Genomic DNA, 14,271 nt, shown 5'->3' on the forward strand with positions numbered 1-14,271 from the left:
TTTGAAACCATTGTTGTATAACACTGGAAAATCCTTGAGTCATTCTCAGCAGTCACATATGAGTCATGGCGCTTGAAAATTATCTGGATAGGTTCAGTTAGTTGATCATCCAGCTTCCATTACCTAGCATCACAGACAATGTAATGGTGTGTTCAGTTTAAAGTTAGTGCAAGTGAAGTGGAACTTGAGAAAGTCTAAGTGTAAGTGACTCATTTTCCTTTTACAACTTTCATGATTGCATAAAGTATCCCCTGGATTAGTGAGCATAACGGCCAACTCATGCATTCATGATTATTTGTGTTTTAACCTGCGAGGATGATGAAATGCATTCAACACAATTACATGATGTAGCCTATGTAAACTGCTACCTTTTTAGCAAGTGCACTCTTTAGAAAACACAATTTCCACTTCTTTCCTATAAATCGACATATAAAATAATTATCAGTGTAACGTTTGGGATTTATTATGAACAGTTGTTTTCCCAACCAAAAAGAAAGAAATATAATAATAATGGGAAATGTAGTGCTTATGTAAAGCATTACATAAAGCTATGCGTTCAGCATAGTCGTGATATAACCAGTCCAAATTGTATCCTCGCTGAAAGGCAAGTAAAAAGCTGATCAGAAAGCTTTAATGTGTATATTGGATCCACTAAATATCATCGTTTACCAACAGCATTGGAAAGCATTCAATATTATTATCTCGCACCTTACAAATCACAGTTTAGATAAGTTATACAACGTTATTTTATTGTTATATAAGTGCACTACAGCGAACCAATACGAGTGCGCGTCTGGGGTCATGTGCTTGCCAGAGGCTCGTCACTTCATTTATCTTTGAAATCGAAGAAGCCCTGTGAACAAGATGGACTATTTAGAAAACGAGATATGTGCTTTATTTGTTAACTTCTGTATTCGGTTTGAATCTACATAGAAGGACACGAACATTAAGCAAGACGAGGTGATATTTAGACGTCGATACCAAGACAGAATACGAGTGACCGGTCAGTGAAATTGCGTTTAGGATAGCTAGCTACTGTAGTAAGCAGTGATGGTACCAAATAATCGGTGACGCTCAAGTACATTGGATTTTGGAATTTTGGGTGAAAAAAGTATGGCAACCGACAAACGACCTACGGTATTTTCTGTCATTTTACTAAAATAATTCCTTAAAGTGGAATGAAGGAATTCTCTTGTCTGTCCCCTGTTAGGTAATGACGTTACCTTAGTTAGGCTTAGCTAGCTATCACGTCACGAAGCCTGCTTTTCAACTGGCGACGCCGACTAGGGCATACAGTTATGGCCTGTCGTTTAGGAAACTAATTTAGAAAATAGAGTCGATAACATCGTCTGTGATCATTTTTCACTATCATAGAGCCATTCCATGCTGCATGTAGCCAACATTGTTTTGAAAGGAAGTTAGTCGGAGACTGCGTACTTCTTGCCAAATGCCGGAGGGAGGTGCAGTGTGGGTTATCTAATGCTGCGTTCAAACCAACCCCTTCCTTAGATTCTAACTCAAGCATGTATTTATTGACATCCTGGGCATCTCGCCGTATTCAGTTTCTTAAAAAGTGTACGTTGTAGGAGCAAAACAATTAGACTTAAATTAACTGGCTTTCTTGTTTGATTGCTTTGGCTATCGCGAAATGGGTCCTGTACAAACAGCTTCGGTGCGTTTATTTCTGATGATTGGTGAACTTCTCATACACCAATAACGCACAGAACGAGGATGGAGACAGGAATCCAGCATCAACCGGGCGAGCAATTCGTCCATCCGTTGTCCAACCCGGGAGCTACGGGGTTATGCACAGAAATGCTCGAAGTCGCAGAGGAGGCAAACCGCGCAGGCGATTTCAACCTCGCCGCCGAAATCTACAGCTCTCAACTTGCGGACCTTCAACAACCTGACCGGGGCCTCTGTCTGCGAAAAGCGGATGCTTTGGCACAGGCAGGTAGGATAGGTGAGGCTCTGGACTCGTACTGTACAGCGGCAAACCTAAGCAATCTGAGGCCGGAGGAGTTGCGTATTCTAGTTGAAAACATTGCACAGACTGTGAGAGAAAAAGATCTAAACGTTTTGAATGGTCTCAAGAGTGGCTCGCGCAGTGGAGACGGCGGAGGGGATTCGGATGGAGACACCGAAGAGGACGAGCCGTTAGACTTATTTTCATGTCGCCTTTGTAAGAATTTGCTTTCGGAACCAGCAACGTTACTATGTGGCCACACGTTTTGCAAACATTGTTTAGAAAATGAAACTGTCACGGATTGCAAACAGTGCAAGTATAAACTGGACAAAAAAGACGGGCAGATTTTGCCATTTGGACTAAGAATAGATGTTGTACTAAGTGGGTTGTTGGAAAAATGGTTCGACTCCGAAAGCAAAGCCAGGAGGTTTTGTATAGAAGGAGAGGTGTTATGGAAAAAACAAGACTACGCAGATGCCTTGGAGAAGTACAATAAAGCTGTAGAACTGGGTAAGAATCCATTGTAAACATCTGGTACATACACACGTTTCATATGTCAAAAATTACTGTTTAAATTTGAATGAAATCTAACTTTTTTCCTAAATGGAAAAGCAGACCAGTTGACCTACTTTTTCTGTTCGTTGCGCAGTGTTACCGAAGTGAGGCGGCATTTAGCCTCATTGCCTTAACGCTATGTTACAAAACCTACACCCGCGGCTTTCTGTTGTTGAATCGTTTTTTACATTGTGTTTTCTAGTTGTGACTGTGGCCTTCTGCCGCAGATACTTTGGTGTATAAGAGGGGAATCCACAGGCCGAGTCAATGTTGAATAACCAGGCGCGCATAATTCTTAGATACGGGCAGTTTGGGACATCCGGGGCAGTGAGGGATATGTAAGTGTCCCGGTTCTGTGATCTTGCTCTGTGTTATCGGTATTCTTTTTTGAGAAGCTATTTATTTGGCAGATCACTCAGGTGGTGATGGTGTCGCTTTCACAGCCAGTCTGTGTTTCACAACAAATCCACACAGGCCTTCTGGCAGCTAAGATGCGTCACAACAGTTAGAGGGGGAACGTGTTACACCAGCAATATGGTCAGAACTCAACCTATATTCCAGACCAGCTTCTGATCTAAGCTCTGGTCATGAACAGCCCTTTGTAAACATTTGAAAGATTATGCTTTCCTTTGACATTACCCCCCCCCCCCCCCGCCACCCTCAAGCTCTTTGGCTGCAGGAATGCATGCCATGCTATGCCCAGGCAGCTCTAAGCCCTATCCCTGTCCGGAAAGCCTCTGAGAAGGTGCGGTTGTAGCCCAGCTGCTTCCTCCCTCTGGAGAGAGAGGGCTGCGGTAGCTCTGACCCCATTCCTGATGATGTCAGTCTGTGACCTGCTTATATAAACCATGCTGCCAGCTCTTGTGAGATGTGCCCTAGATACATCATTATTCATAAAAGTACTGCTGCCTGCAAACTAGAAAGAGGCTGTGTTTGGGAAGTCGTTTGTTTTGGATTTATATTTTGAGTTACAAAAGTTAGAAAATGTATTCAAAGAAACTTACACTGTCTAAACTGGGACGGTACATTGTTGCATTCAAACATGCTAGGTAACGGGGGTTCAGAACTCTTCTTCCAGAATGATCCCGGGGCAGTATTTAGATTTGGGGAAATGGGAATATCATGTCATGTTTTGTTCCCCCTGGTGTTCTGCTGGTCTGAGAGGAGTCATGTTTTGTGCCCCCTGGTGTTCTGCTGGTCTGAGAGGAGTCATGTTTTGTGCCCCCTGGTGTTCTGCTGGTCTGAGAGGAGTCATGTTTTGTGCCCCCTGGTGTTCTGCTGGTCTGAGAGGAGTCATGTTTTGTGCCCCCTGGTGTTCTGCTGGTCTGAGAGGAGTCATGTTTTGTGCCCCCTGGTGTTCTGCTGGTCTGAGAGGAGTCATGTTTTGTGCCCCCTGGTGTTCTGCTGGTCTGAGAGGAGTCATGTTTTGTGCCCCCTGGTGTTCTGCTGGTCTGAGAGGAGTCATGTTTTGTGCCCCCTGGTGTTCTGCTGGTCTGAGAGGAGGGGGGCAGTTGAGAGAGACTTATCCCAGGCTGATTGAATTGCAGTTGTTGACTTGGACTGCGTGTTTGGTGACTCGGACTGAGTGTTTGGACATCGAGTTTAACCGCTACCTGTCACACGAAACGTTTTCGTGTGCAAAAGCCACAGACCGGTTTCCCAACTCATTTCCAGCGTTTTCCAATCTGAGCTGAGATTAGATTGTCTTTATCACCCACATGTGCGCACGTTATGGATGGCACTCAGCGCTGGCTAATCTTCAGGTGAAGCAGCAGATGCAGTGACATAGTCGAGTTGCCGTCTCACCGCAGCTTCTTTCGTGGTGCGTCTGTCTGATCTGAGCTCTGTCTCTTCGCCCCCACAGCGCCCTCTTCAGGCCGCCTGCTGGCACAGCGGGCCAGGCTGCACATGGACATGAGGAGTTACTGTCAGGCTGTGCAGGACGCTGACAGCATGTGCAGAGGCAACCCTCTCTGGCCACAGGTGAGACTGGGAGACAAATCACTACACACACACACACACACACACACACACAACTATTTATAAATGTATCAATGAGTTAAACGGAGTTCCTCTCTTATGTATTATATTTCTCAAATGTTAATAAACCTCCTCTCAGGCCCACTCTCTGAGAGCCTCTGCCCTGATCAGAGCCTCCAGGAAGGAGGAAGCGCTGCAGGAATACTTCCTCTGTGTGGCGCTGAAGCCTGATTGGACCACAGTCAAGATGGAGGCCCAGAAGGTAACCTCCTCGCATCACACGGACATGTGTATTAGTGTGTGTGTGTGTGTATGGGCATGTATATCCGACAGGATTACTGAGGACACTAAATCCTGCCAGGCCCCTTGCTAGATGATCTCATGACGTCATGGCCCTGTTCCAGCTGGCCTCTGGGGCATTGTGTGTCCTGCATGGCCTTAGTGACACTGCAACTATTAGACCTGCCACACCACACAGGACAGCATGTTAGATATGGGCATGAATACGGGGCCTGTTAGCATCAGCAACACTGGCAGGCTGTGTTTACGTAGCTGCGGTTCTGTCCAACAGCTTAGAATTCTCTGCTCGCCAGCCAGCATGTGCTAAATATACCGTCCCTGCCTTCTGCGAGGTGATGGACTGAAATGGAAGTTTTCAGTTGTCTTTATGCTGCGTTAGTAGGACCTGTTTGGCGTTGAGAAAGCGACCTCATCCATGCAAGTGCACGTTCTCACCTTGTTTGGGCGGTGTGATGCCCTTGTGCATGTGTCTGTATGTCTGTTGAGCGTGAGCTGTGTTTTTAGGTGCTGAGCGAGCTGTTCTCCTCCGTGTTCGAGAGGGCTGATGTGCCCCAGCCCCTGCTGCCCCTGTCCGGAGACCCCTCCACACGCTTCCTCAAACCCTCCGCTCTGCTCAGCTCCCTGCGGCCGCTCGCCCGGACCCCCGCAGCCCAGCCTGCCCAGGTCAGCCAACACCAGGGTGTCACTCCCTCACACACTCACACACACTCACACACTCACACACTCACACTCACACACACACTCACACACACACACACACTCACTCACACACACACACACTCACACACACTCACACACACTCACACACTCACACACACTCACACACACTCACACACACTCACACACTCACACGCACTCACACACACTCACACACTCACGCACTCACACACTCACACACTCACACACTCACACACTCACACACTCACACACTCACACACACACACACTCACACACACACACTCACACACACTCACACACTTTTCTTCCTATTTTCTCACTCATTCACGCACACCCTCTCCTCCCTCAGGACTCAGAGGTCAGTGTGAGCAGATCAGGGTGTGAGGGTTCGTCCACACAGCCGGCCCCCAGCGGCCCCCGGGGGGACGAGGGCAGCAGTAAGACCCTGGCCAGCGTCCTGGCCGCCCTGCCGGCGCCCCCCGGTGGCACTAAGAGGAAGCACGGTGGAGACGAGCCCTTCTGCCACTCCTCCAAACTGCTCCGAGCAGGTAACAGGACACACACGCACGGCCTGTCTCTCCCACACACACACACACACACTCAGTTATACACACTCTCACACACACCATATGAGCTGTGGGTCTGTGTATGAGTGTGTGGAGCTACTTCACGATGTGTGTGTTGTCCTCAGATGAAGGGTGCTCCTCTCACGCCCCCGCCACGCCCCCCAGGGGGCGGACTGTGCCCCCCAGCCTGCTGGACAGTGGAGACATGGAGTGTTCCCTCTGCATGAGGTACTAACACACACACACACACACACACATCAGTAGCATAAGATGATCTGGGTATTCTGGAAAGCAGTGCAGTGTTAAGTGAAGAAAATGTCATATTTGGATAGTGTGTTGATGTTAGTTTCTGTTGTGTGTGTGTGTGTGAAGGCTGTTCTACGAGCCGGTCACCACCCCTTGTGGACACACCTTCTGCCTCAAGTGTCTGGAGCGCTGCCTGGACCACAACCCCTACTGCCCTCTGTGCAAGGAGAACCTGGCTGAGGTACACACACACACACCCCTACTGCCCTCTGTGCAAGGAGAACCTGGCTGAGGTACACACACACACACCCCTACTGCCCTCTGTGCAAGGAGAACCTGGCTGAGGTACACACACACACACCCCTACTGCCCTCTGTGCAAGGAGAACCTGGCTGAGGTACACACACACACACCCCTACTGCCCTCTGTGCAAGGAGAACCTGGCTGAGGTACACACACCATCACACACACACACACCCCTACTGCCCTCTGTGCAAGGACAACCTGGCTGAGGTACACACACACACACCCCTACTGCCCTCTGTGCAAGGAGAACCTGTCTTAGGTACACACACACACATCAAAGTGACCTGAACAGCAAACACATGTTGTATAAACATTGCTGTGTAATCCCTGAGAGGAAGTGATGTCAGCAGCTGATGACGGGGTTACTGTAAAGCTGCTGATCACGGAGACGGCTGATCCACTGTAATCTGCTCAGATTAAGTTTACAATCTGCTGCACTTCTAGTTCAGACATGAACTTCATACACAGACTCTGATATTCATATCGCAAGGATCCTAAGCGTATGACACACACACACACACACACACACACACGGGTCAGCAGTGTTGACCTGCAGTGTTGTTGTTCCAGTACCTGGCCACCAGGGGGTACAACAAGACTGTGCTGATGGAGCAGGTGCTGCAGCGTTACCTAGGAGACGAGCTGGCTGACAGGAAGAGGATCCAGGAAGAGGAGCAGAAGGAGCTGTCCAAGTGAGTTTCACCCAGGAAGGAGAACAGTGCATGTGCACTCACATTTACATACATAGATCCATTAAAGTTAGATAAAAAAAATAAAACTGATGAATTGTACAAACCGTTTTTAAAATTGTATTTTAAAATGAATGATTTTTTAGTTTTCTTCTTAAAACAAATGTTAAAAAGTTAACATTTGAATACATAAAAATTAATGTAGATCAGCAATGCCAAATTTAGCTATGTCACACCCTAGTCTCCACCCACCCACCCACCTAACCAATCCCCTTCCCCCCTCCAGCCTGAACCAGGAAGTGCCTATCTTCGTGTGCACCATGGCGTTCCCCACCATCCCCTGCCCGCTGCACGTGTTTGAGCCTCGCTACCGCCTGATGATCCGCCGCTCCATGGAGACCGGGACTCGGCAGTTTGGCATGTGCATCGCAGACGAGCTGCTGGGCCACGCAGACCACGGCTGCATGCTGGAGGTGCGCAACGTCAAGTTCTTCCCGGACGGCCGCTCCGTGGTCGACACGGTCGGCGCCGCCCGCTTCCGCGTGCTGAGTCACGGCCAGCGAGACGGATACCACACGGCCAAGATAGAGTATCTGGAGGACAAGACGGTGGGTGGCTGTGTGTGTGTGGGGGGGGGTGTGTGTGTGTGTGTGGGGGGGGGGGTGGAGGAGGGCTGGGGCATGGTTGTTACAGACACAGAGATCGTGTTTGAAGAAATTGGGATATTGATGTGGGAACACCTCCAATATTATAATTTGATATGGTTCTACCACTAATTTTCTGTTTGTAACGCTGTGTGTCTCTGTGTGCGTGTGTGTGTGTGCGCGTGTGTGTGTGAGCAGGTGGAGGGAGAGGAGCTAGCAGAGCTGCAGAAGCTACATGACTCTGTGTATGAGCAGGCCACCTCCTGGTTCACCTCCCTGAAGGACAACATGAAGAGTCAGATCCTCAGCCACTTCGGACACCTGCCAGGGAAAGACCCCGATCCACAGGTGAGATTCACACACACACACTCACACAGTATATACAAGGTGAGAGAACACTCTATAGAGCCTCATCATACACACACACAACTCTCCCTTGAAAACGAGATGGTACATCTCAAGGGGTTTATATATATATATATATAGACACACAGCTGCTGGTGTACTCAAGCCTCTCTCTCCCTGGCAGAGGACCAGGCACATGGTGTTTTTAGATTCTGTGTCCCCATATTTTTTGTATGTCGTCAACCCACTAACCTTTCTCTCCCCCCCCCCCCCCCCCCCCCCCCAGGGTAGTCCCAGTGGCCCGGCCTGGTGCTGGTGGCTGCTGGCTGTCCTTCCTTTGGAGAACAGAGCCCAGCTCACCATCCTGGCCATGACCTCCCTGAAGAGCCGCCTACTGGCCGTCCGCAGGGTCCTGCTCTTCGTCATGCGCAAGAGACCGCGATGACCTCCGTACCCGGCGGCCCTCCTCCCTCACAAGAGACCGCGATGACCTCCGTACCCGCAGGCCCTCCTCCCTCACCCACACGCCCGCCAACTCTGGGGTGGTTCAGTCTGCCGAGCAGACCGGGAGATGGGATGGAGGGAGGAGGGCACAACTGGCTCCTTCCCGTTCATCCTTCCATTCGATCATCCCTCCATCTACGCCCCCTAGTGGCGGCACACTGGAACTGCACAGCCGTGAGACTTCAGCTTTGTCTTGCGGGAAGTGGAGGGAAACAGATGCACTAACGCCACCTTGCTCCGACCCAGGAAGAGACTGTAGCAGTTCTAGACGTCAGCACCTCCCTGCTGCCTTTAGTCAACATGTGCTCTCGTGGTTAAACAAGAGGGAGAATAATCAAAGTGACACGCACCAAAAAGCAATGTAAATGAAGCACTACAGTACTGAATGTACGGGGTTGTCAGTAGTTTGTCGCTATGTTTTATTCTTCTGTTTATTGCTGCTCTTCACGACCCTGCTTGTCGTCTGTTCAGGACCAGGAGGACGCAGAAAAAGGTGGACAGTTACTGTACATGTTGTGTTACTCTGAAAACCACCACCAGGTTTTAACTTGACATGACTGGGTCAAAACAAAACATAAAACATCCAAACTGTAGGATCTTCTGTGTGGTGGACGAGTCTCTGTGTGTCCACCACGACAGGATGGCTGCATGTCCCCTCCTTAAGACACCAACACACCCCTCACACCCACCCTGCAGTTTACCCCTCACACCCCACACCCCACCCTGCAGTTTACCCCTCACACCCCACCCTGCAGTTTACCCCTCACACCCCACCCTGCAGTTTACCCCTCACCCCCCACACACCACCCTGCAGTTTACCCCTCACACCCCACCCTGCAGTTCAGAGAGAGGAGAGGAGGGGGGGAGGAGAGGGAGGGGATATGAGGTGGGTGTGTTTGGTCTTCTCTATACTGTGAATCTACGTCGGGTGACTGAGTGTATATCAGTAACTCTTGAGGCCTTTTATCAATGTCTTATTTAAGTGTTATTTTCCTGCAGGTGCTTTTTCTTCTTGTTTGGGTTGTGATGCGTAAAGTAACTCCACTCACAGTCCAAAGAGACGACATTCTGCTTTTCACACGCATCTTAGTTGAGCCAGATCTTGTAACTTTTTTTATCAGAATAAAAATTCATGTTAAAATGGATTTGCTGACGTGGTTGTGATGTCGAACTGTGCTTGTTTGGTTGATTACTGATGTGCTGATTGGGACATGCTTAAGAGACAGGATAAACACTCCAACATAAACCATCACAGTCAAAATGACCTTATGTTTTAAAACAGTTTAACTGTCAAACATGATCACAGTACACTGCATATTCATCGATGGACAGACACAATTCAACTCACTTAGTGCATCGTCACTTCATATATACACAGTAAATTGCAAGTAGATTATTCACTTGGAAATACATGGTTGCTTTCACCATATAGTACAATCAGGAGTAAAACTACCACTCACTAACACGTCTAAAACTGGACCAGTCCAATGAGGAAAGGGAACTTCAGTAACCAACAAGTCTGTTAAGATAACCAGCGTCCATTGAAGGCCACAATAACCTCATTTCCCTTAGAACCGGATCTCCGTCGGGCCTGAGTTTCATCGTCATGACGACCGCGTCGCTGCGTCTCCCCCCCGGGCCTCGTCACTTCCCGGCGGCGTGCACCGCCTGGTGCCTGATCAAGTTGCTGAGGAACGAGAAGTTCTTCCCACACTGGCTGCAGTGGAAGCGTTTCTCCCCGGTGTGGACGCTCTGGTGCACCTTCAGGTTGTTGGAGTGGGAGAACTGCTTGCCGCACTGGGAGCACTGGTAGGGTTTCTCCCCTGTGTGGACGCGCTGGTGCCTCTTCAGGCTGCAGAACTGGCCGAACTGCTTCCCACACTGGGAGCACTGGTAGGGTTTCTCCCCGGTGTGCACGCGCTCGTGGATGCGCAGCTGGCACTGGTGGGGGTACTGGCGCAGGCAGAAGGCACACTTGTAGGGGCGGGGGTCTGGCCCCGGGGGGGCAGAGGGGTTGGGGGCGTGGCCCGAGAGGGGAAACAGGCCGGTGGGGTTCTCCTGAAGCCCCGCCCACGCGGGGCGCTGTTCCCCCGTTGGCATGGCGACCGGGGCGGCGGTGTTCTTGAAGCGAGGGTCGTAGCCGTACGACCGGTCGTGATAGGCTCCGCTCTGACTCCCATGATGCACCGTGTTCTGGCCCGAGTCTCCGGGGCTCCACAGAGATGAGGGGGTGACATCACCGTTGTCATCATCCCCTCCGACAGGAAGTGCATCGATCACGATGACCTCAGATTTGACTTCTGCGTGAAGGTGAACGCCATCATCTCCCCCGTCCTCTGGTCTCTGCTCCTCGCCTGCATCGCTCGCCAGGCCCTGGAAACAGGAAGGAGGAAACAGGAAGGAGGAAGTGAGTCCACTGGCAAGGGCACTGGATGGGCCCATGACAGATCTGCATGTTTTAATCGACACACTGAATATTACATTTACATTTAGCAGAGCGACTTACAGTAAGTACAGGGACATTCCCCCCGAGGCAAGTAGGGTGAAGTGCCTTGCCCAAGGAGACAACGTCTTTTGGCACGGCCGGGAATTGAACTGGCAACCTTCTGATTACTAGCCCGATTCCCTAACCGCTCAGCCACCTGACTCCCTGGAATATGTTTAATGTTTGTTCTTAATAAGTCATTATACTGAGTAAACTCCTCCTCCCATATGGAGCACATGAGGCCTGGTTCTTACAGTAAATATTATTGTTTATAGAACCCATCATCTACTGCTTTATTCAATTTACAAAAGATACAACAGACACACAGTACTGCCTGATCATATCAATAAATATCCTAAATCTAAATGAGTCACTGACATTCAATCTACATCATTCAATCTACATCATGCATCCCCCCCCCCCCCACACACACAAAAAAAAACAAGCAAACTTGACACAAGGCAAACTGGCGTTTCCAACCCTCACAGTTAATTCAGTGGAGAGAGCGAGCCTTCTCTAGTCATGCTGCAGTTTCTGGTGCCTTTTTAGGTTGCTGGGGTGGGAGAAGGACCGTCCACACTGCCTGCAGCCGAACGGACGCTCTCCCGTGTGGACGTTCTGGTGCACCCTCAGCTGGCTGGGGCACACAAAGCTCTTGTGGCAGAGCGGGCAGGCAAACTGCTTCTGCCTGGCGTGGTTCACGCGGTGCTTCCGCAGGTCGCTCTCCTGCACGAACCTCTTCCTGCACAGGCTGCAGGCGAACGGGCGCTCCAGCGCCGCTCCCAGGAAAGGACCCTGGCCAAGATGGCCGCCAACGGGCCTCTGGAAGGTTCTGTGAAGGGACGGGCCGTCACTGAAGTCGGGGCTACAGCGCGTGTTTGTGATGGAGACCCCGGAGGAAGACGTGTGGTTAGAGGACAGTCTCCCCGGGGCCTGGAACGCAGGCGCTGCGTGAGGGTTGGGACTCTCCGAACCCAAGAGGCTGGGGCCGGCATCGGTGGAGAGACCGCTCAACTCCCCCTCCCCGGTACTAAAGACCCCCTCGGACCACCCCATCATCCTGTCTACCCCCCGCCCACCGCCCACGCCCCCAAGAGCCACGCCCCCTGCAGACACCCCACCATGCGAGGCGCTGGAGCCTCCAGTCTGCCCCGTGGAGGAGGTGGTATCTGAACCCAGGGGCCCCGTCTCAGCATCCACCCCAGCGGAACCGGGTGCGTAGCTAGCTGCTGCTTCTATCCACGCCTGGGCTACAGGAGCTTCGCTCAGGTCCAAGTATGGCATTTCTCCTCTGAGGTCACTTCCTGTGAGAGCGTGAAGCGGGGTCGCACTCTCGATCTTTGTCTCTGACTGGTAGTCGGCAACAGCGGGGGGTTGAGACCCACTGACCTCCGTTAGGTTGCGTCCGGCAGCGCTGTCCCACTGCCTGGCTGAGGAAGGAGGACTGAGCCCTCTGTCGCCCCCCGGTGGCCGCTCTGAGTCCCTGCTTGAGGCAGGGTCGTCCACTCCCGTCGCCCCCTCCACCTTCACGATAAGCAGGTCCAGTTCCTCCTCCTGCTTCGGGCCTGCTGTCTGGAGGTAGAGGATTGAAATAAGAAGGACACGGGACAGAGGAGACAGACACACGCTCAGAACATGTCCGTCGTGAAATCAGCCATCACTGATCATTAATCAATCACCGATTCATCATTTTTATGCAATAAAAATCGATTATGTACTACCTAATAATATATTGTGTATACAAGTGTGTGTTAACCTTTCATTTATGTCATCGTACTATAATGTAATGGGGCGTTAAGTAATATGCTAAACTATTTTTGTGTTCAGACAGCCAGTGTCGAAACAGTAGGCCGAATAGTTACCTCATTCTTTGCCTCAACATCACAGTTTGAGGCTGGATCGTGGTTCAGATGAACAGGACTCCTGTCTCTTCCTGCACTGTTCCTGCTCACAGATCTCTCTCTGCCCTGAAGAGATGGTCCTGCCATCACAGCGACCAAGGGTTAAAACATGCCATTTGACCTGGGCTCATTACCTCTTTGATCGGAGTGTTTTTTTAAACTTTCAGAGCAGACGGGGTAACACTGGCGTTTATTTAGAGACTAAAAGTTACTCGCTATATTGCTTTACATGTCAATTTCGATGAGCTGTTTTCAAAATGTAGACAACTGTATAATTAAATGGATACATGGAATGAATAATCAGACCTACGCCCATGGTCCAATCTAAATGAACTCGTCTACTCAATTGTCTCAATATTATAATTGTTCTCCTACAGTACCTGATGCCTGTGTATCCCGGCCAAGTCTGTTGAGCAGGCGAACCCCAAAGCGATTGCTGACAGACCCCTCTGAAAACTTCATTCTCTCCGTTCGAAACTTGGCAATTTGTAGCTCTAATAGTTTAATTTTTCTGCGAAGGAATTCGTTCTCTTTGTGACTCTGAGACATCTCCAGGTGAACGACAGCGTAGCCATCGTCTACAACTTTGCAAATTTCGGCTACGGCTGCATTAGCCAGTACCTCCATGATTGAGGCTATCTGTGCCTGGAATTCTCCCGTCCCCGACATCGTTCAATTCTAGTATTCCTCTTCTCCCTTTGAAATTCGAGACTTTCAGCCCCACGTGAATACAACAACGTCTCTTTTAAAAAGTGTCTTTATCAAACTGTTATTTGTAGTAAACGTCAGGTCTGCAGCCTTTGAGAGGATTGTTGATAATAACGGTTTTGGCTCCCTGTTTTCCCTTCCCTTGACAGTGTCGAATTATATTCGAAAATCTACATCGCCCCCTGGTGTTTGGGAGTAATCTATTTTGGAGATGTTTAAAGTGAAATGCACAATGTCGTCACTTGGTTTTTAAATCACCTCTGTAAATTTTTTTGCTAAAATGGGTCCGGAAATTCGGATAGTCTAGCTCAAATTCAAACAGTGAAATTCAACCCCTCCCCCCTGGTCAAATTCGAATTGACAGAAAATCTGACCGGAAGAGATTTGAGTCGAGAAAA

General features: G+C 49.8%; 2 protein-coding genes across 3 annotated transcripts; one reads left to right on the forward strand and one right to left on the reverse strand.

Annotated features, from left to right (window-relative positions):
• Nucleotides 1–849: 849 nt before the first annotated feature.
• On the forward strand, nucleotides 850–9,924 carry LOC136965242 (LON peptidase N-terminal domain and RING finger protein 2-like). The gene is made up of 11 exons (XM_067259317.1): nucleotides 850–2,476; nucleotides 4,386–4,504; nucleotides 4,641–4,763; nucleotides 5,306–5,464; nucleotides 5,829–6,027; nucleotides 6,171–6,273; nucleotides 6,418–6,532; nucleotides 7,168–7,289; nucleotides 7,573–7,894; nucleotides 8,129–8,278; nucleotides 8,562–9,924. Exons 1-11 carry the CDS (start codon nucleotides 1,732–1,734, stop codon nucleotides 8,718–8,720), a joined length of 2,316 nt encoding a protein of 771 aa, XP_067115418.1. The 5' UTR covers nucleotides 850–1,731; the 3' UTR covers nucleotides 8,721–9,924.
• A 162-nt stretch (nucleotides 9,925–10,086) lies between these two features.
• LOC136966048 (zinc finger protein 394-like) lies at nucleotides 10,087–14,270 on the reverse strand. 2 transcript variants are annotated; one of them, XM_067260416.1, is made up of 4 exons: nucleotides 13,546–14,270; nucleotides 13,127–13,245; nucleotides 12,654–12,836; nucleotides 10,087–11,152 (listed from the first exon to the last, which is right to left on the reverse strand). In XM_067260416.1, the coding sequence occupies exons 1-4, from the start codon at nucleotides 13,832–13,834 to the stop codon at nucleotides 10,424–10,426; spliced, it is 1,320 nt and encodes a 439-aa protein (XP_067116517.1). In that variant the 5' UTR covers nucleotides 13,835–14,270; the 3' UTR covers nucleotides 10,087–10,423. The 2 variants fall into 2 exon arrangements, with proteins under 2 accessions (XP_067116517.1, XP_067116509.1); XM_067260408.1 differs by having other exon boundaries at nucleotides 11,062–11,152; nucleotides 11,751–12,836.
• Nucleotide 14,271: the final 1 nt, after the last annotated feature.

This window comes from Osmerus mordax, chromosome 2 (genome assembly GCF_038355195.1).
Source record: "Osmerus mordax isolate fOsmMor3 chromosome 2, fOsmMor3.pri, whole genome shotgun sequence".
NCBI classification, from domain to species: Eukaryota; Metazoa; Chordata; class Actinopteri; order Osmeriformes; family Osmeridae; genus Osmerus; species Osmerus mordax.

Excerpts from the sequence above, each read along its gene's own strand:
- LOC136965242 (XM_067259317.1), top strand. The coding sequence starts at position 1,732 with ATGGAGACAGGAATCCAGCATCAACCGGGCGAGCAATTCGTCCATCCG. Across the intron at positions 6,028-6,170 it reads CTCCAAACTGCTCCGAGCAG|ATGAAGGGTGCTCCTCTCAC; the intron begins GTAACAGGACAC and ends TGTTGTCCTCAG. Across the intron at positions 7,895-8,128 it reads AGTATCTGGAGGACAAGACG|GTGGAGGGAGAGGAGCTAGC; the intron begins GTGGGTGGCTGT and ends GTGTGTGAGCAG.
- LOC136966048 (XM_067260408.1), bottom strand. The coding sequence starts at position 13,834 with ATGTCGGGGACGGGAGAATTCCAGGCACAGATAGCCTCAATCATGGAG. Across the intron at positions 13,246-13,545 it reads CCGGGATACACAGGCATCAG|GACCATCTCTTCAGGGCAGA; the intron begins GTACTGTAGGAG and ends CTGTGATGGCAG. Across the intron at positions 12,837-13,126 it reads ATGTTGAGGCAAAGAATGAG|ACAGCAGGCCCGAAGCAGGA; the intron begins GTAACTATTCGG and ends CTCTACCTCCAG.